The sequence below is a fragment of the Sceloporus undulatus genome, chromosome 6, assembly GCF_019175285.1.
Source record: "Sceloporus undulatus isolate JIND9_A2432 ecotype Alabama chromosome 6, SceUnd_v1.1, whole genome shotgun sequence".
In the NCBI taxonomy this organism is placed as follows: domain Eukaryota; kingdom Metazoa; phylum Chordata; class Lepidosauria; order Squamata; family Phrynosomatidae; genus Sceloporus; species Sceloporus undulatus.
This window is the reverse complement of record NC_056527.1, coordinates 53904124-53928905: the sequence shown is the minus strand read 5'-3', so window position 1 is coordinate 53928905 and position 24782 is coordinate 53904124. Positions and strand designations below refer to the sequence as shown.

General features: G+C 39.0%; 1 protein-coding gene across 1 annotated transcript in view; it reads right to left on the bottom strand.

The window, feature by feature from the left end:
• Positions 1 to 24782, bottom strand: part of LOC121933367 (collagen alpha-6(VI) chain-like) — a 68165-nt gene that overhangs the window by 6263 nt on the left and 37120 nt on the right. Inside the window, 16 exon segments of the mRNA XM_042472989.1 lie at positions 1295 to 1391; positions 2639 to 3310; positions 3403 to 3499; positions 6195 to 6688; positions 7616 to 7627; positions 8760 to 8796; positions 9121 to 9156; positions 11238 to 11300; positions 12746 to 12808; positions 13495 to 13530; positions 15415 to 15465; positions 17304 to 17366; positions 18457 to 18519; positions 20164 to 20226; positions 20825 to 20887; positions 22480 to 22515. Coding sequence (XP_042328923.1) covers positions 1295 to 1391; positions 2639 to 3310; positions 3403 to 3499; positions 6195 to 6688; positions 7616 to 7627; positions 8760 to 8796; positions 9121 to 9156; positions 11238 to 11300; positions 12746 to 12808; positions 13495 to 13530; positions 15415 to 15465; positions 17304 to 17366; positions 18457 to 18519; positions 20164 to 20226; positions 20825 to 20887; positions 22480 to 22515 — 1946 coding nt within the window.

The following is a 24782-nucleotide window of genomic DNA, read 5'->3' as shown; positions in this document are numbered from 1 at the left end:
GGTGACCTTAGGCAAGTCACAGTCTCTCAGCCTGAGATGATAATGGCAAACTCTCTCTGAAGAAACTTGGGGAAAAAAACCAGCCAAAGAAACAAACCATGATAAGTTTGCTTTAGGGTCACCATAACTCAGAAACAACTCAAAGGCACACAATAACAAATAACAAGGCTCTTCCAGAAGCTCCAGTTAAGGCATACTCCTTGAAAAATGAACACAAACAGATCTACAGGAATGAGAAACTGTTTTTTAAAGAGGATAAGACATAAAAATTGACTAAATACCCTTATTCAATTGACATTCTGAAACTGTTACACAGTGTGCTCTTCCCGTCTGCAGGGGTTCAGTTGAACCATCCTTTCACGGATGAGGAAAAAAACATGAATGTTCAAGCCCCATTATGTCAATGAGTGATTATGTTCACACAGCAGTGTATGTGCTGCCATTGACAATAATGGACTGGGGGGGGGGGTTGATCTGCAGACATTCAAGTCCATGGATGGCTGACTGTACCAGCTTGTTCATGTAATGATAAATTTTAAAAAGCAAATTCTTGTTTTCATGAAAGAAACACAGCAGACAGCCCCTCTCTGAGCTGCTAAGGACAGAGACAAACTATTTACCAATTCATGGTCTCTTTCATGGGGGAGACTTCCCCCCCTTAAAGTGTGGGGAGACAATAACCCAACCAGACAGAAATCTGACTGCATTAGGTTTCTTGGGTACAATTCAACAGCAGTGTTTGGCATATTTTTACACCTGTGGAATAGCAACATGCACAGGGAAAATGAAGCCTGCACTGAACCAAAGCCAAGTATTACACCCAGAACAAAATCCTATATTAATGAGACAGGGCCTAAATTTACTCATGTCGTCTTGCAGTCATTGAACATCAATTTCTCATTAGAGAATTGCACAATTACACAAAGACACATTTCACATCAATGTTCAATGCATATCAATGCACAATGTATGGCGGCACCAAATGTGTAACTTTGATCTTACAACTTTGAACTGAATACAGTCATTCTGTATTGGAGAAATACATCCAACTGCTTCTTTGGGGGAATATATGCCTCTATGGGGGAATATATGCCTCTATTTATCTATTTATCATCTATCTATCTATCTCCATGCCACCAAAAGGATGCCAGGTCCAGATGGCCTAGGCTGAAAGTCAACATCGTATTTGTATGAGCTCTCACAAATGAGATCAGCAAAACAGTAGTTTTTGCTTGACATGCTTGTAGATCCCTAACAAGTCATAGCAAAAAATAACACCTGGAAAAAACCTCACAGTGGTGTTTGCTGCTGTGGAATATACACAGGTTTCTTGGTGCTGATGTTTGAACATCTTCTCTTGAGCTGTGTCTGTGGATAGCTGTTGAGTCCATCTGTCAAGGCAAGGGATACAATTATGCCAAATGGAAAGTGGAATTTACACTATGAACAAGCATACTGCATTTCTTTAATCCAGACACCTAGCACCCATGGTTGGGGGAACTGGTAGATTCCTCTCCAGAGTTTGGAAAATGTACTCTATTGAAATACAATTTCTAGAATCTGTCAGCCAGCATGACCAATGATTATGGTGACTGGACAATTTTGGGAATTGTAGTACAAAACAGTAATTTTTCTAAGCTTTTCTCCACTCTTGCACCAGGAGAAGCAAGCTGCATTTATTCAGTGACATGTAGAGCTGCTTCTTGTATATTTCTAGTAGCCTAGTGCCATCTACTCTTTGTCCATCCTTCAGTGTCATAATTACCCAAGTACAAGTTCTGGGGGGAAAACAATTCACCATGTGCTCATATTGATGTTTTCAGGCATGGCAGGAAGTTCTGATATTGCACTACAACTCTGGGGAGTGTGGGCTGCAAACACTATAGATCTCCTCCAGATGTGCAAGTAGATCATGCACGTGTTGTAGGGGAACTATCCAGATGTTGACCCTTATTTCCCATTATGGGCTCAATACCAAGGTAGCTCATGTTACACCTGGATAAACTGTTTAAATCTGGAGGAACTCCAATGTGGGCTGCCATTACAATCAAGAGTGGAGTTGCTGCCCCATGATACTGGAACCAAAGGTTATGCTTTGATACTAGAACTTTACTGAAATCATACCAGATTACTGTTATTCTGCTGTGCTCATTTTGATATTAGGCTGGACTGTTCACAGTACTGATTCATGAACAGCATCCCTCCAATTCTGCTGGGACTTGAAAAAAATGCTATTAGCAAGCTTTGTAAGTTAAACAAACTCTTCCACTTACTTTCACCTAGGAATCAGAGTCAAAACAAACATGCACTCTGTAACAGCTCCCACTTTAGTTCAGAGATTTCAAAGCCAACTATATTTTTAAGTCAGTTCACTCCTTTGCTCAGTATTTTATTACATTATTTTTCTTCCTAATTGGTTTCCTCCCAGTGATCTACTGCCTTCTTCTTGAAAGAGCTGGAATAAAGCCTAGGCTTAAGTATCCTCTCATGATACTAAAGGAAAAGCTCATCATCTTGGGTGGGGGAGCTTGCTTTCATTCCTATTACATACAAAAGACATGGAAGCAGCATTGCATCTCAGCATAACATTTGAGCACTCTATACTGAAAAGCAACTTAGCTATTGTGAAATAACTTACTCTTGAGAAGGCGTACAAATGGTTTCAGAAACTTTGCTGCATATCCAAGCTCAGCCTTGTGAATTCTGCCAAGCTGCACCAAGTGATGCTCCAGAGGCAGGCTTGTCAGTTCCCTGAGTTCTCTGTGGTCATATTCATGGCCCACTGAGAGCACAAAGAGAGCATAGCCTTGGCACTTGGCTCTCAGAGATGCATCGCTCAGCACTTCTTTGTCCCATTGACTTGTTATTCCAGCAGATAGAATAAAAATTGCCTTATATTTTCTCTGGTTGGGTGCTTTTGAGAAGATGTTATCAATTGTCCACTGTATGGCATGACCAACTGCTGTTTCTCCATTCAGCTGCTGGACAGATTCCTGAATATGCCTCTTCATTTGTCTTTTGCTGCTGTAAGTCACAAAGTCAAACTCGGTCTTTACTGGACTCCCCTGTCTCTGACGTCTGAATTCCAGTGGAGCATGGCTCAGCACAGCTACCCTATCACCTGTCGAGGAGGTCTTCGGATCACCAGAAATATCAAAGCTGTCAAGTGCAACACTCAGGAAGTCTTTCAGTTTATCAAATTCAGCAGAGCGTATGTTTCTTGAGCCTTCCAAAATGAAAGCAGCATCCACATAGGCATCAGGTGGGAGGGATGACTCATGGAAGCAAGATTCATCTGGCCTGCATTTGTCTGCAAATTGGACACAGAAGAATTTAAATATAAACAGTATGACACACAAAAAAGTGGTGATAGAACTGCATGTTATTTTCACATGCTCTTACCATAGCAAATTACACATGACTGAAGTCTTTGTAAGGCTGGGGGATAATCTGTCTCCTGTTGAATATTAATAACTTGAAACAATCTTGTGTCATCCAGCTAAAACAGGAAAAGAATTTGTTTTTAATTTATAAACATTCAGTAGGAAGATAGTAAGATCTGCTATCTCAGTTGCATCATTAGTGGTTCCAAAATGAAAGCATTGGCCAGGAGTTGTTGTTTGGTTTGTTGATTTTGTAAAATGGTATTCTCTTAGGCTGTTGACTTTATAGCATGTAGACTAATAAAGTTTAATCAGTAATCCATAACAATGGCACCATCATAACTCCTGAGAATTAAACCTTCAGACCTTTTAGTTGAAGGAAATTACTCTAACAAATTCAAAATAGCTCATAAAACATTTTGATTTAAAAAGCAAGTCTCAAAGTCCCAGATTGTTTCATATGAGATAACCAGCTTGAATGTACAAATCAAATTTATGGACACAGGGATGGAAAGAACATTCAAACACTTGGGGGACAGTGGTGGGAATGAAAATGAGACATCCCAATGAGACAAATCCTCCAGAACCCATTTTATCTCTCTCCCCCCCCAATTTTATCTCAGTGTCTTTGAATAGAGAATTTCTTTGCCTTCCCAAGCTAACTTTCCTCTTACCCCCATGTAATTTGTCTCCCCTGGAAATACTAGCAGGACTGGAGTGTTTGAGGAGACTTGGCACACCTGCAGCTCAATGGTGGAGCCTCAGCTGTTTGCACACAACAATCAGTCTCCCTAGATAAAGCAGGCAACAAATGCTCTATGGCCACTCGAAGCAACATTGATCACTACTCTGACAGACACATCTAAGCCAACTCAAAAACTCTGCACTGTTTTTGAATGTCAACTACTCTTCTGCACACGGCAATGATTATAGAATCAGAGAGTTGGAAGACCATCCAACTCAAGGAACATCCAGTCTAATTCCCTGCCATACAGGATTACATAATCACACAATCACAATCACATGTACATGATCTTATATGTAATTCTTTTGAAGCTCCAAAAGAAAGACCCTGGTAATTTGCATAGGATGACTCCATTGTTATGTGCCAGCTATTAAAATGTCTGCATCATTGCATACTGGCTGTCATGTAGTGGCCAGGAGTAGGTGAGGGCAACCAAGGATCAGCACCAGCTATGTTTTGATAGGTGCACATGGTGTTGCAAGTGTCCTTTGAATCCAAAGAATTACAGCACCATTGTTACACACTCCAGTAATTATGCTCGGCTTGTCCCACAAGGCCACAATGTGGCCTTGCTGGAGGGACAGAAGAAAAATGAGTCTGGGACTGAGACTTGCCTTCCTCCCACGAGATCACCTTCAAAAACAACACAATTTTCAAAGAGATTATTTATCCCAGAACTGCCTGGAGGGATGTTGTTGTGCTGGGCATCCCTGGGGCTGATGCCAGGGCTCCTAAGGACTCCAAGTTGCTGCTTGCACTCTGTGCTCCCTGAAGTTATTTTCTGATGGCATTGACAGCTTGAGACCTCAAGTGAGATGTGGCACAATTCTCATGCCAGATCTCATGGAATCAAAAATCCTTGTGAGACTTCAGGCAGGATTTTGCAGGCACAAATGGCTGCTAGCCATTTCTGGCTGGACCTTATATGTGACCCACCTGCTCATCCATCCTTTGTTGCATTGCTATATGTTGTGTATCCTAAGGCTTTGGCTGGTTACCTTCAGGGCCTGGGAAGGACTTTTCCCATGTAACTGTAGGTTTAGTGTTCTTGATTGTGTTAGTTATGCTTGCTGATTCCCCACAATTGGTGGGTATGGAAGGGAAGAAGGGATATCAGGCATGAGCTAAATTGGGGTGAGGAAAAGATCTTGTGGGGGTAGTGGCTTGATGGGGGAGGGTAACCTACAGTCTGGGCAGATGCAATTGACCTCCTCCATCTGACTGTTAGGGCTAGTCCCATAAATTGGCCAGGGAGGGGGAAGACCTGCATAGATGTTTCCCAGACACTTTCTGCTGGTGGCTCCAAATGATCATGGGAGAAGTCATCTCTAGATGTGACTGATTTATAATTGATTTATGATCTCTGTAATTGCATTAAAGTTGTAGCCATCCTGTTAACCCATAACATGGTATCTGACCCATTTGTATTGGTGCAACCCCACAGTGTGGAGAAAATTGATTAAATTATATTGTTGTTCTCCATTGGAATGAATAATTTAAGTAAGCACATCCCTAACATAAGGAGGATGCAACTTCTCACCAGTATGTATGATATGCCAAGGGACCCTTGGCACCTAAACACACAACAAATCAGCTGGGAATAGCCTTGCATGCTTACCCAGCCCACCCTCTGAGTTTATCAGTGTCTTCACAGATAGCTGTGCCATAGGCCTGTGTAAAAAATGGTTGGATTGTGTCCATGTTTGGTAGAACACAAAACACATTACATAGGTCCAAAACACATTGCAGAAATAATCCAATTTAAGACTGCTTCAACCGGTCTGGCTAAGGAACTCTGGGAACTGCAGTTTTGTGAAACATTTAGCCACCTCTATCAGAGAGCTCTGGTGCCACAATGAACTACAATTCCCAGGATTCCCTAGCACTGAGCCAGGGCAGTTACAGTGGTCTCAAACTGGATTATTTCTGCAATGTGTTTTGGACCTTGGTTACACTAAACAAATGAAAAACTTAATTGTGATTTAGATTATACCAGTATCAATGCACAGTAAGTCACTCGAGATAATTCTCCTGGGTACAAAGAAAAAAGGACAATAGTTTCTCACCGTAAAAGCATGATTGAGTCTTGGGTTGTTTTTAAAAGCAATGACTGCTGGAAGAATGTCTAATGCACTGAACTCCATAACTGCAGTGTCAATAGAACTTGGATTGTCAGACTGGCCATTGCTGAAAAACACAGCAACTTTCCTTACATTAGCACCAGGAAGAGTTCTCTTGAAGATATTCCTGGCAACATATCTCATAGACCCACCAAGGTCACGTTTGTTTTCTGATCTCTGATAAGAAAGAACATCAAGTTTCTCAAGCAACCGTTTCTTGCTGTGGAAATCTGAGAAGCGGATGAGATGGTGGGTTTCAGAGCTGTAGGATACGACAGCCACTCTGGCTCCCACTGGGCAGTTGCTTTCCCGGATTTTGGTATTGTTCACAGCTTCTATGACCATCTCCTTCATACGTTGAAATAGTTGAGGTGTGGTATCTTGGGAGACATCTAAAGCAAATACTAACTCAGTGGGATATACTGGGCATTGATGTTTTCCTATAAAACAAAGTAAGGTATGGTAATTTACGATGAAAATAATTTTATAATAATTTTATAAAATAAAAATGTATACATTTAGGGCACAACTTGACATATATAAGCGCTTTAAAGTTCTACAGATCTAAAAAGCACATATATAGGTTGCAATACCATTCCAGATACCTGGGAATAAACACCACTAAACTCCACAGTATCTATTTCTATAAGTAAAAATGAATTAGACTTCACTTTTAAGAATGCATCTGGCTCTCCCATTCGGGCCCATCAGAATAAAAGTGCTTAATTTAGCCTGTATCACACACATTTAACAAAAAATTGATTCTCATGTTGCATTTAAAATACTGCTTTGTCAATGGAATCCTTGTGTACCTAATTTTCAAACTACACAGCAGAACTATTTTTGTTGCTGTGCAATGGAAATTGTCTAGAACTATGGCAGTGTCCACATTTGGCCACTGGTGGATTCATGGGGACCAATGCAGTCCAACCCACACATTGAAGTTGCCCATCCCTGATATGTTGTTAGGCTGGGCTGTCCCAATATCTAAGAAAGATCCCCTGATACCTAATTTGGAGGCTTAGCTCTATATCATGTTCTATTCAAGCAGATTTAAATTCATCAACTGAGTCGACTTTGATATAGATTATCTATTAATATACATTTACAGTCAGCCCTCTACATTCACGAGGGTTAGAAGACCCCCGCGAATGTGGGAAAACTGCAAATAAACTGCCCCCACGTGGCAGCCATTTCCAGTTTGGGAGGGCGCGCAGGGAACAAGAGTGCTCATTTCCTCCATCCCTCTCCTCCCTTCCCAAAATTGTGAATGTCAAACCCGTGAATGTGGAGAGCCGACTGTATATCTTCTAGCAAGACAAAATCCACAGAATAACATAAGAATTTAAAAGTGGAGCAAAGCTCACCTCTCCAACAGGCTAAACCGGAAGAGGAAAAAAAGACAAGTATTATTCCAAACTATATTATCTTGAAAACTGTAGAACATTTAAAATGCTGTCATTAAAGATATTGACAGTAAACATATAAGCAAAGCAGGATGGGGAATGTGTGACTTGCAGGCCATGTGTGGGCCCCTAGGTCTGGTTTTGAGGCCCTCTGAACCCCACTTTTAAAAAAGAAAATTGTCCCTGAAATTTTTCTACATGTTTGCACCTCTTGATCTGGGTTTGGTTTTTTTTTTGGGAGGGGGGGTTGCTCAAGAGAGGTCTTCTTTTCAACAGGAAATGACTCAGGTCGCTTTTGAGTTCCATATCACTTCCTATCTGCAAAAGGGCTTTCCTATGCCTAAAATGGCCAAAGAGGAAGAAACATGACACCCCACTAGGAGGCTTTGGGTGCATTTGGCGCATGCATTTTTTCCCCCTAAACAAAATTAGGGGTTGAGAGGCTACTCTCCAAGGCTCCCTGCAGGGACTATGTGGCTTGTTAACTCCCAGCAGTTGCCAACTCCTGGCATAAAGTGTGCTGTTCATTACTGTGGAGTGTGCATTTAATAATAATAATAATAATAATAATAATAATAATAATAATAATAATAGGTTTTATTTATATACCGCCCAATCACTGGGAATCCGAGCGGTTTTGAATTGACCTGCCATTCTCAATTTCCAATTGTTTGCCTATGGAAAAGAAAAACAATATAACCAGTGGACAATAGTCTCAGTGACTAAATCAACACCCGGTGAGGGAACACATTTGAGTTTGGGCACTGGGTCTCTAAAAGGTTCACCATCACTGCTCTATATCACATGAAGCATGAGGTAAACCAGATTCAAATGAATACATAATAACTGATGTTAACTTTCAGGCATTGGACTCTACCATTATGACTAAAGTACAGTATTAAAAATACTTAATGGGGGGAAAAAGATGGTCCTGTAGACTGACAGGTGATCCAATTAAGATTTGTAGCAACACTCCTTATTTCAATGGAGATAAAGGGGTAAGGAGATTAATACCTTTCCACAGAGGATCTCGCTATATCTTAATCCCATTTACTGTTGAAACTTCAAAATCTTTCTACATCCAAAATCAAGTCTAGGTACTTACGGCTGTGTCCACGCACAAACTCAATGAGTTCACAGGGCTGAGGGAGAAAAAATAAAAATAAAAGTAAAGCTAAAGGACAAAATAAATCTAATAGATGCTGTGTTTTCTCAAATGACAATGAAATCACGACAGCCAGAATTGTGTGATCACAGGAAATTCCTTGTGTAAACCTAAACCAGACCATTTGACCTCACAAAATTGTTGTGAGAATCTAATGATGGAGAACAATATCTGTTATCTTAGAAGAAGTGTTTGTCTCAGTGTGATAGCAGGTACGTTTGTATGTTGTGCATGCACTCATTTGTGTGTGTTTGGAAAGAGGCAGAGATTGTTAGAAATAAGGTATTCCAGTCATACCTACCGAATACAAGGGCAGACCCTTTGATCCCTTTGGGCCCTAGAATAATAACATTAATATTAGAGAACTGTAAGGTGAACCGAAGATTACCACATCCAAATTCCCACATTTGTCTGATATATGACTCTTCTATTGTTCTATTATGTATGACCCTTCTATCAGACCCACAGGATAAGGGCTTCATGTGGTGTCTTTAACAGACAAGCCTAGCTAGAAGCCAAGAGTAGTATATACACAACATTTTGGATCTTTCACTTGAGCTAAAGAGCTCAGGAATGCCCACATGCTTGAACATCCCCTTACACTTTTCTCACTTCTAGCCACTGCAAATTCTTTCCCTCCCTTCTCTACCATTTCCCATGGGAATGGTCTTATGCCTAAACTGATATTAATGCTATGTATGGTTACTTCTAATGAGGATTTATAAAACCAACCTCTAACTCCGATTTAAAACAGGACAGGCACATTTAGCTGGGACTTATTGTAACTGGTTTAAAGTCCATCACAAGTGGACTAATGTAAATGATTTAAAACAATCTGGTTGATTTAGAAGTGCCTCTAATTGGGAAGCAAATTATTAAAAATCATCCACAAAATTTGAAAACAACATTAAAAACAGTTGCAGAGGATGAGGATGAGCAAAGAATTCACCATCCTTTAAAAGCTGAAATGAATAAAATCAGTGTCATAGGTGCCCGTGAAGTGTAATTGTGATAAATGTGGGCTGAATTTTCACAAAGTGTTTCAAAGGGGGATATGAAGAGAAAGTGAATTCTAAGAACCTACTACTTCATTCAAATCATGGCTTCATTGCCTTGAGCAGTCTAGCAGCATTTTGGGAATGATGCAATAACTCAGGATAAGTCATGGGAGAAGGGGACAGTTTCTCATTCCCGACCCTTTGTGGGTGGCATCCTCCCAAGCATGAATATTTTTGTCCACACACATTTCTTTACATAAAATACTAGACTACAGATATAAAAAACAGACTTAACCCTCCTCAACATAAACAATACACAAACAAAGATCTAATGACTTTCCACCCTTAACTGAAGACCATAACTCTCACTGAAAAATATGCCCCCAAACATAATATTCAATTTACGCTTCTACTATATCTACCAACGACAAGAATAATGACGATCTAGCTGTGTGTTGTAATCTGACAGATAATGCTTTTGATATAGTATTTTAAATAACATAATGATGTTTATTTTTATCCATTTAACGTTTCCCTTTTCTATGTTTTTAAGAGTTATTGATTCTTTCTGGTTAGTGGCTACATCTATATTGTAGAAATAATCCAGTTTGATACCACTTTAACTGCCATGGCTCAATGCTATGGAATTATATGAACTACTTTTGTGAAACATTTAGCCTTCGCTGTTAAAGAGCTCTGGTGCCACAAGAAACTACAATTCTCGAAATTCCATAGCATTGAGCTATGGGAGTTAAAGTGGTGTCAAACTGGATTATTTCTGTAGTGTGCATGCAACCTACAAGTGCAATAATGATCCTTTAACTATTGTTGTTGTTCTTGTTGTTGTTCTACTATAAATATCTTTACTACTAATATGAAAAAAACTCAAACTGATAAACCCCTTCCACTTTTGTTTCAGAAACACTATAAAGATTTTTGGGTGCAAAAATCACCCCAAAATCACATCAAGGAGGAAATGAAATAAAAACTGCCATAGAATAATATCCTAGGACAATCTGGGGGGAAAGCATGCCTCCATTGGCCACAGAAATACAACCATTTCATGGAAAACCACTGGCTTACCTTGGGCAAATTACACTCTCTCAACCTGTGAATAAATCTTGTCAAGAAAATCCTAGGATAGAGTCAGCACAAGTGAGTTAAATTAAAGCTACTGGAGCCTTGCTCTTCTTTGTGTTTAATCCCAAATACCAGTAATTCTCTTGTTAAGGAAACCTACCTTGGGTAGCGATGGCATTATATAATTTTACTAACAGCTGACTTCAGAGGCTTTTTGTCTAAGAAGGAATACTGACTGCATTAATCTAGATTTATTTGCATTCTAATCACCTGGAGAATGAAAAGAGATGTGTCACTGATGGAGATAAACTAGCACACATTCTGTTAAAGAAACACCTACCGGATGTCCTGGATAACCCCATGCTCCTGGATCACCTGCTGCACCTTTCAGTCCGGAGATATCCTGGAGGTATTAAAAGGTTTATTTGTATCCAGTAACCACATAAATCTGTACACTTACATATTTCCTAAAAATAATGGCAGAAAAGCAGGCTTCTAGTACCAAAAATAAGAGCTAATTATAATGGCACAATAAGGGTAATACACATGTAAGAAAGGAGGCAAATAAATATTTTCTCTCACATAGCCCTACCCCACACCCAATATACACACAAAGTTTTTTTTTCCAGCTCCCTGCTTATTGTCAAACTTGGATACTTTCTTTAGCCATAGTCAGACCTCTGCTCAAGCAGCACTGTGGTGGAAATTTGGTTGCATGTGGTTCTGATGGATGACACTGATGCTTAGCCTGATGTTACTGATACTCAGAAGTACTTTCCATAGAATGCATTCCTGTTTGGACATCAGTGTGCAGTTTGCTGTTGCAATGACTGCAACACAAACTGGAAAACCTATTTTTCAGTTAGACATCTAGATTTTAGGGACCATCCCTATATTTTCTTTGGCTGCCCAGAATGATTTTTGATCTTCCTATGAACCTTAATATCTCTTGACCCCATAGAAAGATCTTCAACTGGAACAGGAAATCGAGTGATCAGATTTCTCTGCAGTCTTGAGGCCCCATTAAGAATGGGGTACCTAACTTAAGAATAAAATTGATCTGAGTGTATTGAATTCAAAATCCCCCATACAGAACTCAATGGGATTTAAATTAGTCATGATTAATTTAAATTATGCTCAGCCATGGAATCCCATTGAGTGACCCACTGGGTGACCTTGGGTAAATCACCTTCTTTCAACCTCAGAGGAAGGCAATGGTAACCCCCCACTGAATAAATTTTGCCAAGAAAAGCCATGATGGGTTCATTTTAGGATTGCCATAATTAGAAATGACATGAAGACACGCAATGGCGTGGGACAAACCATCATAAAAGGTCGGCCTGCCGGCGGCCTATTTCTCTCTGGAGGCACACCGCAGCCACCAGACCGCATGGCATCAATCCAGAGTAAAAAGAACCTGGAAAAAGGGTTCTTTTCGTACTGGTGCCAGCCATCGTGAATGCACCAATGGTGCATTAATGACGTAAGTGATGCACAGTGATGTGTGGACATTGCATGTTGTTTACGTAAAGATGGCATTGCCCATGTGGATGGGAGGCCGCCATCAGGATGCTGCCATGCCATGCTAGTTTTAAGGACCGTGCAGTTGGTGCGCGATCTCCTTACCCTAGTATTGCCGCTGCCATGCCGCATTTGGGCCATATGTTTCAGCCCTGTTTCAACAAAGATTAAATCTGTTTGATTTTAGGGAGTGTACTCTAAGTCTGGATCTAAGCCAGAAGGTTAAAAATAAATAATAGACACAAGTGTTGTAGTGTGAAGATGGGTAACAACTCAACCAATACAATAATATTACAACAGACTTGCATAAATTCCTATTCACAATACCATTCTTCCACAAGCTCCTTTTTGACCAGGTTCCCCAGGAATGCCCACGTCTCCAGGTTCACCCTTTTGAATTTAATACAAAGTGAGGATGGTTAAAATGTAACAAGGAAACAAATATGAAGAATGCAAAAGGCAAGATATTTCCTGAAATGACCCCACTGAAATGGGCCATCATATAGCAAGGAAGATGCCATTTGACTGTTGCAAAGAAAACCCATATGCATTCATTGCTCACTAGCAGCAGTAGCAGATAATAGCAATAATCACTATAATATGCTTACAAACACATGAATTGAATAACCATAAATGATTCAAATGTGCTCTCTCCAGTTAAAAAATTAGCCCCTAGGTATTTCTCAACTAAAGCAGGACAATAAATAATTAAATAAAATGTTTAACAGATATATAACAGATTCATTTATGATATAAATCAGATTCGGTTCCCTCTTGGAACATTATAACAGAACCATTTAAAGGTGATTGAGGATGTAAAGAAATAAGGTAAATCTAGAACAATAGGCAGACTAAATCCATTATAAATTTGAAATCCCCTATTGGATATTGTCCATGGGTAAAGGAGAATCCATGTTTCCACATCGCTATGGCAAAAGTCATGAATGTATTGTATTTGAAATTCAAGAATTCAGTATTAAATTCAGTTCAATTTATTACCAGAAATGCCAAAAGGACAGCCCTGAGATTGCTTCCAGTAATAGGATATGACCCTAAGAAAACATGCATGGAGATACCTGTAGTCCAATGTCTCCTGGAAAACCTTCATCTCCCTAAAATTTAATTATATATGTTATAGTTGCTTTCAAAAATACATATTACTATTTTAAGAAAATAAAATTTTGTTTTAGGCAAACAGAACAGACATAAACCAGACATATAATAAAACAATAACTAAATACAAAAGACTAACAAATTACCCTCATTAACTAAAATGTTAAAAACCTAAGACTGTTTGATATAGCTGCTATAATAACCAAATTATATTAGTCTTTTCTAAGCAAGTATAACTTCTTGATACATGACTTTCAGTCTGTTTCTCAGCAAGGATGCTCACAAACTACTTTACACAAAATAAAAAAATGGTTTTGAAATAATACACATTGCCTTTAGGTCTCACAGGAAAATAATGTTTCAAGAAAACTTTCTCCTAGGCAATTCTTAAATGCTTGACTGTGCAAAAAACATTTCCACAAGTCTCCAAAATGAAGCAGAGACTACAGATATTTTTCCTGTTTTCTCCTAAGCCTGAAATGGCTTGGTGGGACAAAAATATGGTGCATGTGTGCCAATATGTTCTCAGACATTGTGGGGCATTTAATGGCAAAAGTGGTCCTGTGTGACCCACAGAATGCACTTTGCCCATCTTTGGCTTAGATCAACATGATATTCAATACATATGTAGAGCTTTGTATGGGAAACTAATATAGAAGCAGGGTTTTCCCATTTATTTCAATTTATTAAACAAATCTGTAAAAAAAAAAACCACTACTGTCAGAAGGTGATGATAAAAACAGAGGCCTGTTACAGACTGCCAAAATAAAGCTGCTTCGGGCCTCTTTGGAGATATGCTGTTTAAATGATGCATGCATCCTAAGAATCCGGAAGCTGCACCAAAGCTGCACTCCAGTGCTTAGGGATGGAGTGTGGCTTTGGCGCGACCTCCGGACTCTTAGGACCCATGCATCATTTAAATAGCATACCTCCAAAGAGACCCGAAGCAGCTTTATTTTGGCAGTCTATAACAGGCCAGAGTCAACAATACACCATCATCATATTTGTACTAAATGCTTTTGTATATGTGCATATATGCATTCAAGTCGCCTGTCAACTTAAGGCGACCTCATGGATTTCATAGGGTTTTCATAGGCAAAACAAAAACAACACAAAACAAAAACTCAGAGGTGATTTGTTAGTTCCTTCATCTGAAATACAGCCTACAACAACTGGTATTTGTTGGTGGTCTTCCATCCAAGTACTAACCAGGCTTGATTCTGCTTAACTTCCAAGATCAGATTAAACTGGGTGCCTTTAGGGACAGAAAACCTACTGCATCTCACATGAGCAGTGAAAATGTCTCTAAAGAATGCAATAACAGAGAAGGAACAGTATCTATAAGTATAATAAACCTAGCAAATCCAAGGTGCAAATAAGGAAAATAAATAGAGGGGTGTGCTTTCCCATGTTTATTCTGCAGCAGGGGCCACCCCTGAAGAAATCAGCCACTCTTTAGTTCAAAAATTAGCATGATTCTTTAGTGATAGCTGGTCGGGGAGCCAAAAAGTTCCCACAACATCAGAGGTAGTACATTTATTTCAATTTAAAGTCCCCTCAGCTGTTAATTACATGTATCTGCTCAGTTTGAAATTAGGTGAAATAAGAACTATACCCTTTGGGATTAGAATTCCCAGATTAAATTGGAATAAACCAAGGCAGCACTCCTTTCTGTAGGCATGCCCCTGCATATCATATTGATTTTAATGCCATTTAGACTCATACAATAAAATACTGATTTGCATTTCTGGTGACTTGTTTAGAATAATTTTTATGTTGCATAAAAATTATTCTAAACAAGTTACCAGAAATGCAAATCAGTATTTTATTGTATGAGTCTAAATGGCAAGAGAAAATCTTCATTTGCAGTTGTATACAATTACCTTTGATCCTTTAATCCCTTGTTTGCCATATCCATCAGCTCCATCTTCACCCTAGAACAGACAAGTATTTAGTTATTTATTATTTATTTATTTATTTAAAGGATTTATATTGAATCCTACAATGGGATTCAAATGCTTCTATTTTAGATATTCCTGAATTCACTTGATTTCAGTTACTACTCTTTACCACGTGGCTTACATTGGCTTGCAGTTATATAGTAGACCTCCTTTAGAAATGATTTCTTCATATAAATAAAGCTTGCAGTCTTCCTCAGGATAGGAAACTCAAGCCTTCATGTGAAAACTGCCACTTCTCCCAGAGTATCTGACCTTTGTGTCATTCTTCTGCCTCCTTTTAATACAGTTCCAGGTTTGCAATGGAAGGGAGGCAGTTATACATAACTCCAAGAGATGACATATGTTACCAAGGAGTAGAACAAGAGTATATCATTTGTCATAAAACTTTATGTAAATTAAGTATGGGGTTGGACTTGATGGGCCTTGAGGTCTCTTGTAACTCTCTCATTCTATAATAATTTAAAAGAGATACAATACATCACCTATGAGTGATAAAGGCTGTAACTAGATGGACTGTGTGACAGTCAAATCTGCTTTCCAGGTTATAAATGGGGATGACTAACTCCAAGATCCCTGATTTCTAATTTTTGGGATTCTTTACCTTTGATTCAAACTTAGACTGGACAAGCTTCCAAGAGAGGACACCTTCTGTCCTCTGGGAGCCTTTGAAAAAGAGAATTACCATCTTCATTATAGTGCATGTGGTCACACAACTAAAGCATGGAAATCTTTCTTTTTGACTGGAAAAGGTTTCTTTGGTTAGACTAGAAACCAACATGTCTTAAAGAAAATTGAAAACTGTTGAAAACCAAGCTAGGAGCTGTTTGTTTTTTGTTGTTGTTATTGTTCAAAGCAGGTCTTGGGGAACTTTATTTTGCTGGAGTACAACTCCCTTGTATAAAAGTAATACTTGTGAAGCTGCAATAAATACAGCTGGGCAAAAGAGCTCAGAAAAAACTAAATTGTGTTTTCATTTGCAAGGCCTCCTGTGTGTGTGTTTGAATAACATGTTGTAAGCAGTTGTGATTATTAATGTAACATGCTAATTGACAATAATGAGGACTTCCCCTATGAAACCACCAGAAGCTCTCTATGTAACATTACAGAATCCTGTCCATTGAGACATCTCCAGAATCTGTCTCTAGGTCATGATGTTGGCCATGAAATTTCAGTGCTTGAGATACTCTTGATATGGCTACACTACAGCAGAAATTTTGGGTGTTTTACACTTTCAGGATACAGTGGTGCCTCGGGTTACGAAATTAATTCGTTCCGTGGCACCGTTCGTAACCCGAAAAGCCTTCGTAAGCCGAATTGCCATAGGCGCTAATGGGGAAAAGCCGCGATTCCGTGCGAAAAAGCCGAAAAAAGCACCAAAAGTTTTTTCGTAACCCGAAAAAACATTCGTAACCCGGAACAATGTTTTCCTATGGGATTTTTTCGTATCCCGAAAATTTCGTAACCTGGGTATTTCGTATCCCGAGGTACCACTGTAGTGTAAATATCTGCATTCAGACATATGCTATGCCAGTACTACACAACCCTCACACCGAATAGCAACACTGCACAACACATGTCAATGACTGGGTGCTGTTGTGCAGAGCATATTGTACCTTGCTCAACCAAAATGCACAACATTGTTGTATTCAGAATGCTTCCATTGCACTATGGTGATTAATTCAACCTGCATGTGTAGTGCAACTTATGCATGCATATATCACTAACATTATGGCAGCCTATACAGGCCATTTACATGACCCTTCACATGCAGAGCAGTGTCTATTTTTAGTCACACTACTGAACCAACGAACCCTCATTCCTCGTTGCCCACGGGAGCCTCTTCTTCCTTTCTCTCCAGGATCTCCAGGTTCTCCCTGTTGACCAAAATAATGTGATACCAGATGTGAGAAAGAGTAAACCAACACTCAAAATTTCTGAATCAGAATCAGAGCAGAATCCATCAAACCATATGAAAAGCATGAGTTGAGGTGTAGTTCATTCTGAATAATCATCCCCAAATATAGATAAATCATGTACCTCAAATATTCAAGTAAAGCTATTGTGCTATGGGAAGAACCTGGGCTGTAGTTAAAGTAATTTCAGCCTTATTGATGTATCAGCCAAATTTACTACCTTTATTTTACATCATTACTATTCAAACAAACAAATATCATTGACATTAACAAAGAGCTCTGTTTGCACTAAGACATACTCCCTGTTTCCAAGAACTTTGACATGAACAGAGACTGGCTGCAGCCCAGCCACTGCTATATAAAATCTGTCTCATTTTTCTCTGTGGTGATTCAATTGCATTTGAATACTAGAACGTGGAAAAGTTGCTCTTGGGGGGGGGTTTAGAACCCCCAGATTATCCAGATTGAATGGGTTTGATTGGATTCTGCTATCTTAGTCCCACAAAGAAATTTTCCCAGGTTCTGCTTGATATGAATATAAATCAGGGCTGTCCCATTAAACGCCTTCTGGAACAGCATTTCAGGAAATTAGTGGTAGGGGGGAAGCCCACTTGTTGATTTCTGCCTGTTATGCATTGCTTAAGATCAGAGAGCTGGTGGTTGCTATTGGATTTCTTGTTGGTAAAGTTGTGTATCTCTTCTTGGGTTTGATCTAGATTTTGAATGAGTTATCCAAGGTATTGAATTCTAGTTCACAAACAGATTCAGCACCTTGGACAGCTCCATCAAAATTCAAACTACTGTAAAACCTAGAATGATTTCATCACCAACTGACATGGAAACTACCAGCTGTCATTACAAAGAACTTTTTTTTAAACAAAAGAAGAATAGGAAAAAACGTTGGAAGCCTTTATTGAAATGTCAGAGTGATTTCTTCAGAGGATGAAACAAAAATCTGAATTCAAGAATTTTCTCCTCACCATCTATAGTTTGTGGGCAAACTTTACACTTTGTTTGGAAAGGGTTGATAATGAAAAATTTGCACACATACTTTATTTCCTCTGGGTCCAGGTTTTCCTAGATTCCCTTTAGGACCTTCCACTCCAGAACCTCCCTGAAAACAAAATGAGCATTATAACAAACATTTTGGTACAGGCAAAAGTAAAAATTATATAAAGTCCTTCTTTTCAAGAAGGCTCGCTGCCACGCTGTTTACCTTCTCAGCCTCTGTAGCACTCCATTTTAATTAGCTATTAAGACAATATTTCACATGTTGTAACCCACAAGGAGATTCTAACCTGTTCCTGGCTGGATCACAAAATAAAATCACTTTTCCTCCCCTTTTACCATCCCAACAACATTTCAGTTACAGTTAAATATCACTAATATGCTTCCCTTTAAGAGATCAACATGTTCCCTCTGTATGGGTAGGATTAAACTCTGTTCAAATACATACTGACTTATTAATATTAAATGAAAAAATACTATATAGTTAATGTCATTGAAATCAGTCTAAATGGCCCTCAGGATACCTTGCAGTCTAATAAATCTGATTAATAGTATTCAAGATCTCTTCTAACTATAGCCCTCTTCAGATGTTATTAAACTAGTTCCAATAAATGTGTGATGAGATAAAAGGGTCTAACATCACTGCTTCTATTTTCTTCTATATGTGTTTGGCAGGAGCAGAGAAGGAATTGTCTCACTTCAAAAGTTGGCTTATTTCTGAATTCATGATTCATGATTCCTGGTGCTGTTCTAAAGTCATCTAGTTTAGAAAAACTAGAATTCTCAGTTCACTAGCTCTAAATATGAAAGCAATGGGAATCTACAAGTTTTAACTTTGCCGTTTCTCAGCAGCTAGATTAATTTGGTTTTAAACCCTGGAAAATGCAGTGGACCCCTGTCTTACACTCAGACTGTATGTATGCTCTCCCCCAGATGGGGCAAACTTGAAGTTTTGGTATTTATTGCTGTAGTTCTTTGATTCTTTTTCTTTTAATTCAAATAGGAAGGCCCTCCTTCCTATTTTCTGGCAATTGCTGGCAAAAGATGCCATTTTTTATTTCCATTCTCAAGTGGGCTTCTTTTTAATTCCAAGGCATATCAGAACAAAAATTATCCTTTTCCTTTCTGTGTTTTTTATAAAGTTCTTAAGAGTTATCATGCATTAGTGAAATTGAAACTTATACCCTAAACAGTGCAATAACTGTAAAAAAAAAAATTAAAATAAAACCCAGAGAAGAAAATGCACTCTCCAAACCATAGGACCACCTCAACAAACCATGCACAGATTTAAAAAAATATGTTTGGAAGAGGCCTAGTACAGATCCAATAACTTGCAACAATGAACTCCCCAAAACTTGGCAAATCCCAAGGAATTATATTGCAACAATTCACATTTTTTTAGGATGGTCTGGAAGACCCTAAGTGCAAATTAATATATTATCACAGAATCAGCACAATTTTCCAGAGACTTGCTTCTCAGGAAACTGATTCCTGGATGAGCACTTGGCCCCTGGAACACCCTACTGCTTCAAAGTGGAATGCATGAATTTGACAATATAAAGTCTTTCAGTGTTAATTATTAATGAGATATTCTTCCCCCTTTTTTTGCTGAAAAGAAACAAGGTAGAGATTGAAAGACTGGATTACTTCAAAAAGTAGTGCCCTAAATTTCACTCAGTTTCCCATTTTGAAACAGTGTCAGAAAAGAAATATTGGTGCTCCCAATGAAAGCTGTAAAAGATCATTTTACCTGAGGGCCTTTATTTCCTGACTGTCCTTTCTCTCCTGTTAAACCAGGAATTCCCTCTGTTCCCTGAAAAACAAATGCAGGAAATTCACCCAAAACTATACTTGAAAAGTGATTTTTTTCATGTTTTTAGATAGAAACATATATAAATTTACAGCAGAAAAAAAAACATTTCCCACGTGTGTGTGTGTGCGCGCGCGCGCGTGCGCGCACGCATGCATGTGGGAGAAGCATAATGTCATGGGAGAAGATTGTGCAGTACAGGTGTCTGACAAACATTTAGAATCCATTATCTGTGAGATCTGTGAGTTTTGTCATTCTCATTTGGTTATTATTATTTTTAATAAGTCAAATGATGACATAAGAGATCATCACAGTGGTTTGCCAGTTTCAGGCACAATTTTTCACACATGGTCATAATTCCTATGACAAGGAAGGAGGTAATGTGCAAGATGATGATTCACAGGTCAGCAGTTTCTAAGACTTGACAGAGGTCTTTTATAACATCTCCTATCTGATCCATTCATCTGGAGATGTCAAGGACTGAACTGGGAAGTTTCTGCATGCAAAGTATGCATTTTACTACTTGTCTTAACATACACTATACTGTAGTATTAATGTTATAGCTACAATTACCGTAATCCTCAGTAGTAATAAAATTTACCTGTGGACCTTGAAATCCTTGTTTTCCTTGCAAACCTTCAGGACCAGGGATTCCTTTCTGCCCCTGTATGAAGACACAGTTCTCGGCAGTAATTATTTTCTTAAGTGGCTTTCATATTTTTGTTTAGCTTTTAGAACTTAAAAAAAATCATATACATTGCTACCTTTTGTGTATTGAAATTTAGCTGCAGTCATATTGGGCACAGTCCATGCCTTTTTTTTTTTAGTCACACTCAACATAGCCCAGTTTTCACCCTCTTTGCACAAACTGGAATATACACAGGCAGTAAGTGTGAACAGATACCCCCACACATGCTGATAGTTTGGGTTCTCTGTCTTTATCCCTATTTATTTTCCCTTCTATTCCTGTTGCAAGCTGTTTCACCTTGGAGGATTTTCAAGGCATGAAGATGGAGAGATGGACTGAGGTATGGGAGGCACACACATAACTTCACACTCCTCTAAACATCCCATTGGACTGTGTGTTTAGTGGCAGGAAAGTGATTATTTCTGGCAAAACAATAACTGCTCATCTAGTCAAAATAAAGAGACAAATGCACAAAGTGTATGGATAAACTGAAGGCTATTTTATTAACAATTCAATTCTGATCTGCAGTAGGACTGCTTCATACAGTACAGTGGACCCTTGTTATATGCTGGGATTTGGTTCCAAGATCCCCCATGGATAACAATTTAATGACATAGCAAAATGGTGTCTCTTATAAAAAATGGAAAATAAAGGTTTGATATTTGAAATTTATACTTTTTTTTTACATTTTCAAACCATGGATGCTTGAATCCATGTATTAAAAAAAAATCTGTGTATAAGAAGGGCCAACTGTATATGCTGAAGCAGCTGTGGTTTTACTTCCTCACCAGCATGTGAAGGCTGAGCCACCCCAACCTCAGAGGGAAGCTAATCCATCTAGCTTGTTCTTTGCTGGCCTATTTCCAGGAAACCAGACCATGTTGGCTCTCTGCTAACACCCGAAGCTCTAAAGGAGAAAACTAATCTAGTCTTGTGCCAAAGGTTTTTCCCTTTCCTATCTCTGAGTCCTGTGACCCAGTGGGGCAACCCAGAGAACCCCCTTTCACCAAAAGGTACTTGTGGATGCTCATTGAGGGGCTGGAAGAAGAACCTACTTTCCCCACTCCCTGGTCCACCACCACCCAGACGTTGCCATAATTATGGAATCCAGAGAATGGACTAGGCTGTGTCTTAAAGAGGGAAGGCTAAGAGAGAAGGGAGAATCTGCAAAAATTTGAGAGATGAAACTTCTACATTCCATACACCCGGTGACATTAGACTGCTAGAGAATGGATGGATAACTCCTGTTACAAACACTTTGGCCTGGATCCATCCCATAGGAAAGAAATCATGACCCTCCTTGTTCAAAATGAGCTTCCCCTGAATTCCTTCTTGCCAATCCTATGCAGCAATCTTACACCTCCATCATGTATATTTCAGTGTCCACCCAGCCTTCTCTGAATTTTCACTACCTGTCTCAAAGACTGACTTTATGATGGTGTAATAGTGGTGTCGGAATGCCACATATTTTCTCCCCCCCCCCCACACACACCATTCTATCCTTGCCAGTTTGGGGGGGGGGGGTCATACTTTCCCATATGGATTGCCTCAAATTAAGATAAACATACCTGTTCTCCAGTTGGTCCTTTTCTTCCCTCTGCTCCCTGTGACAGAAGAAATACTAGTTACATATAGGACCTGACTTTAAGTTTCATGTTTAACCCTCTTGCATCAAGACAGAAGATTCTACTCTCCCAAAGTCACATTTCATTGCAGAATCCATACAGAGCAATACATTATACAACATTGTCACCTGGAGTGTTGCAAAGAACATACCAAACTTATACTCATTTATCTTTATTAAAAAAAACAACAACCTAAAAACAAAGAAGTCTGAGACAAAAAAAGTCCCCCCCACAATTTTTTCGCCTTTTGGGTAAGTTTTTGTTCTAGTCAATATAATGCATTTAAATAGGCATCAATCTTATTGTTACTCCCAACCAGAGTTCTTTGTGGGGTTTTTGGGCTATGCGGCCATGTTCTGGAAGAATTTATCCCTGGCTTTTTGCCTGCATCTGCAGCTGGCATTTTCAGAGGGTTGTGCCGTGGAAATGTGTGGGGTATATATACTGTGTGACCCGTGGTTGGGAGGAAGTGATTTACATGTTAATCTCAGTTTTGGTTTGTTGTTGAATGGCAAGGCCTCAGAGTGGGAGGATATATGGGAGGATATATGTGTCTATTCAGTTAGCCATCCATTGTCTGCAGGGAAACCCCCTACCCCCTGGGTCATGTTCATTTGCATGCAATGAGTCTTAATTTTGGAGCAAAGCATGTTAACCCAATTTGGGATGCATTAGAAAAACACTGGTTGCATCCTTTACCAACCTCTTGACATATCTAAGCTGAACAAATCCTCTCCCATTTTATCTCCCCCCATGAAATACTGAGCCTCTAAAAGATTCTGGGTGTGCACAATTTGTCAGCTAAATATGTACTTGCACCCCCACCTGCCTTTTTGTAGGTCAAAGAAAGCATTTTTGAGAAAGAGGAAGGCCTAAAACAGGATAGGGGGAAGTAAAATTAGCATGTTTATTTGGCCATCTAAGCTTTATTTATGATTAGCTTTTGTATAATTTGGATCTGTTATTTTATATCCTTTTATGCTAGGTTCTATACTTTTTTATCACCAACATCTAATAATGAAATAAAATTTGATTGGGTTGAATATTTTATAATTCAGAACAACAGAAAAGGCAGTATTTCCCATCCACTCTTCTAGAATTCCATAAAGTTAAACTCTGGAATATTTTGTATTTGCTTGTCTCTTCCAGTAAGCAAGAACATTACTGCATTGTGCCAAAGAGAATAAAAGTGAATTTTTTAGCCCTCCCCTGTCTACAGCAGCACAACAGATGTGTTTAGATAGTTATTATGGCTGAACTATTTTTTTAAAAAAGAAAGGAATGCCCTGGGAAAGGTTCCATCCTGCGCAATCTGTTTTTCATGATTGCTTTACCCCAAAATTGAATGTTGATGGGTCATCACTATTTAATCTGATCTCCATGGAATTTTAATCCTAAAGCCAAAGCATGGCCAACTCACTGAACAGTACAATTGTCCCCCCCAAATTTGCAGCTTTGACTTTTGCAGATTTGATTATTAACATGTTCTCTCTAGGAATATCTAATTCCTCCAATGCAACTCTATGGTCACCTTTAACCAAAAGTGGCATTGAAGGACCTGGAGATTCCTAGAGAGAACACTCCACTAGGCATTTGTAGCTCTTCCAGTGCAATTCTATGGTCAATGTCTGGCAGATGTTGACCACAGAGTTGCTCTGGAGGACCCAGAGATTCCTAGGGAGGTGTTCTCTCTGGTAAAAACACTGTTTTTGTTATATGTGGTTTTTTCCCCACATTCACAGGGATCCTGTACCCCTAACTCTAGAGAATGTGGAGGGATGAGTGCATTTTTTATTCAGCATGAACACTCCCCAAATGGTTAAAAATGAACACATAAAACATTAGGATATAAACACAAAACATATCAATTTTAAATGATCTACTAAATCTATTATGAAACCAATTGTAAAACTTTTAATAAGTGCACACTCCAGAGTGATAAACAACAGTAAGGGTGAAAATGCATAAGGTATAAATCAGTAATTGAATGAAAGTAGATGTCCAAAGGTCATGGCAGATCTTCATGAAAACAGAAACCAGGTTTCAACCAATGGTCTACCTTGGCCCTTAATTTTTTATATTTGCCTGAGCTTTCCCAAAGACAAAGGCTGAAGTGAAGGGGGGAGGAAGGAACCCTCCCCTTTTATTGATATTAAAAGTACATATATTTAGACTCAATTAAGGAAGCCATAGCCTTGAGCATGCAAGACCTGAACAAGATGACAGGGTGATTTGGAGGTCTCTTA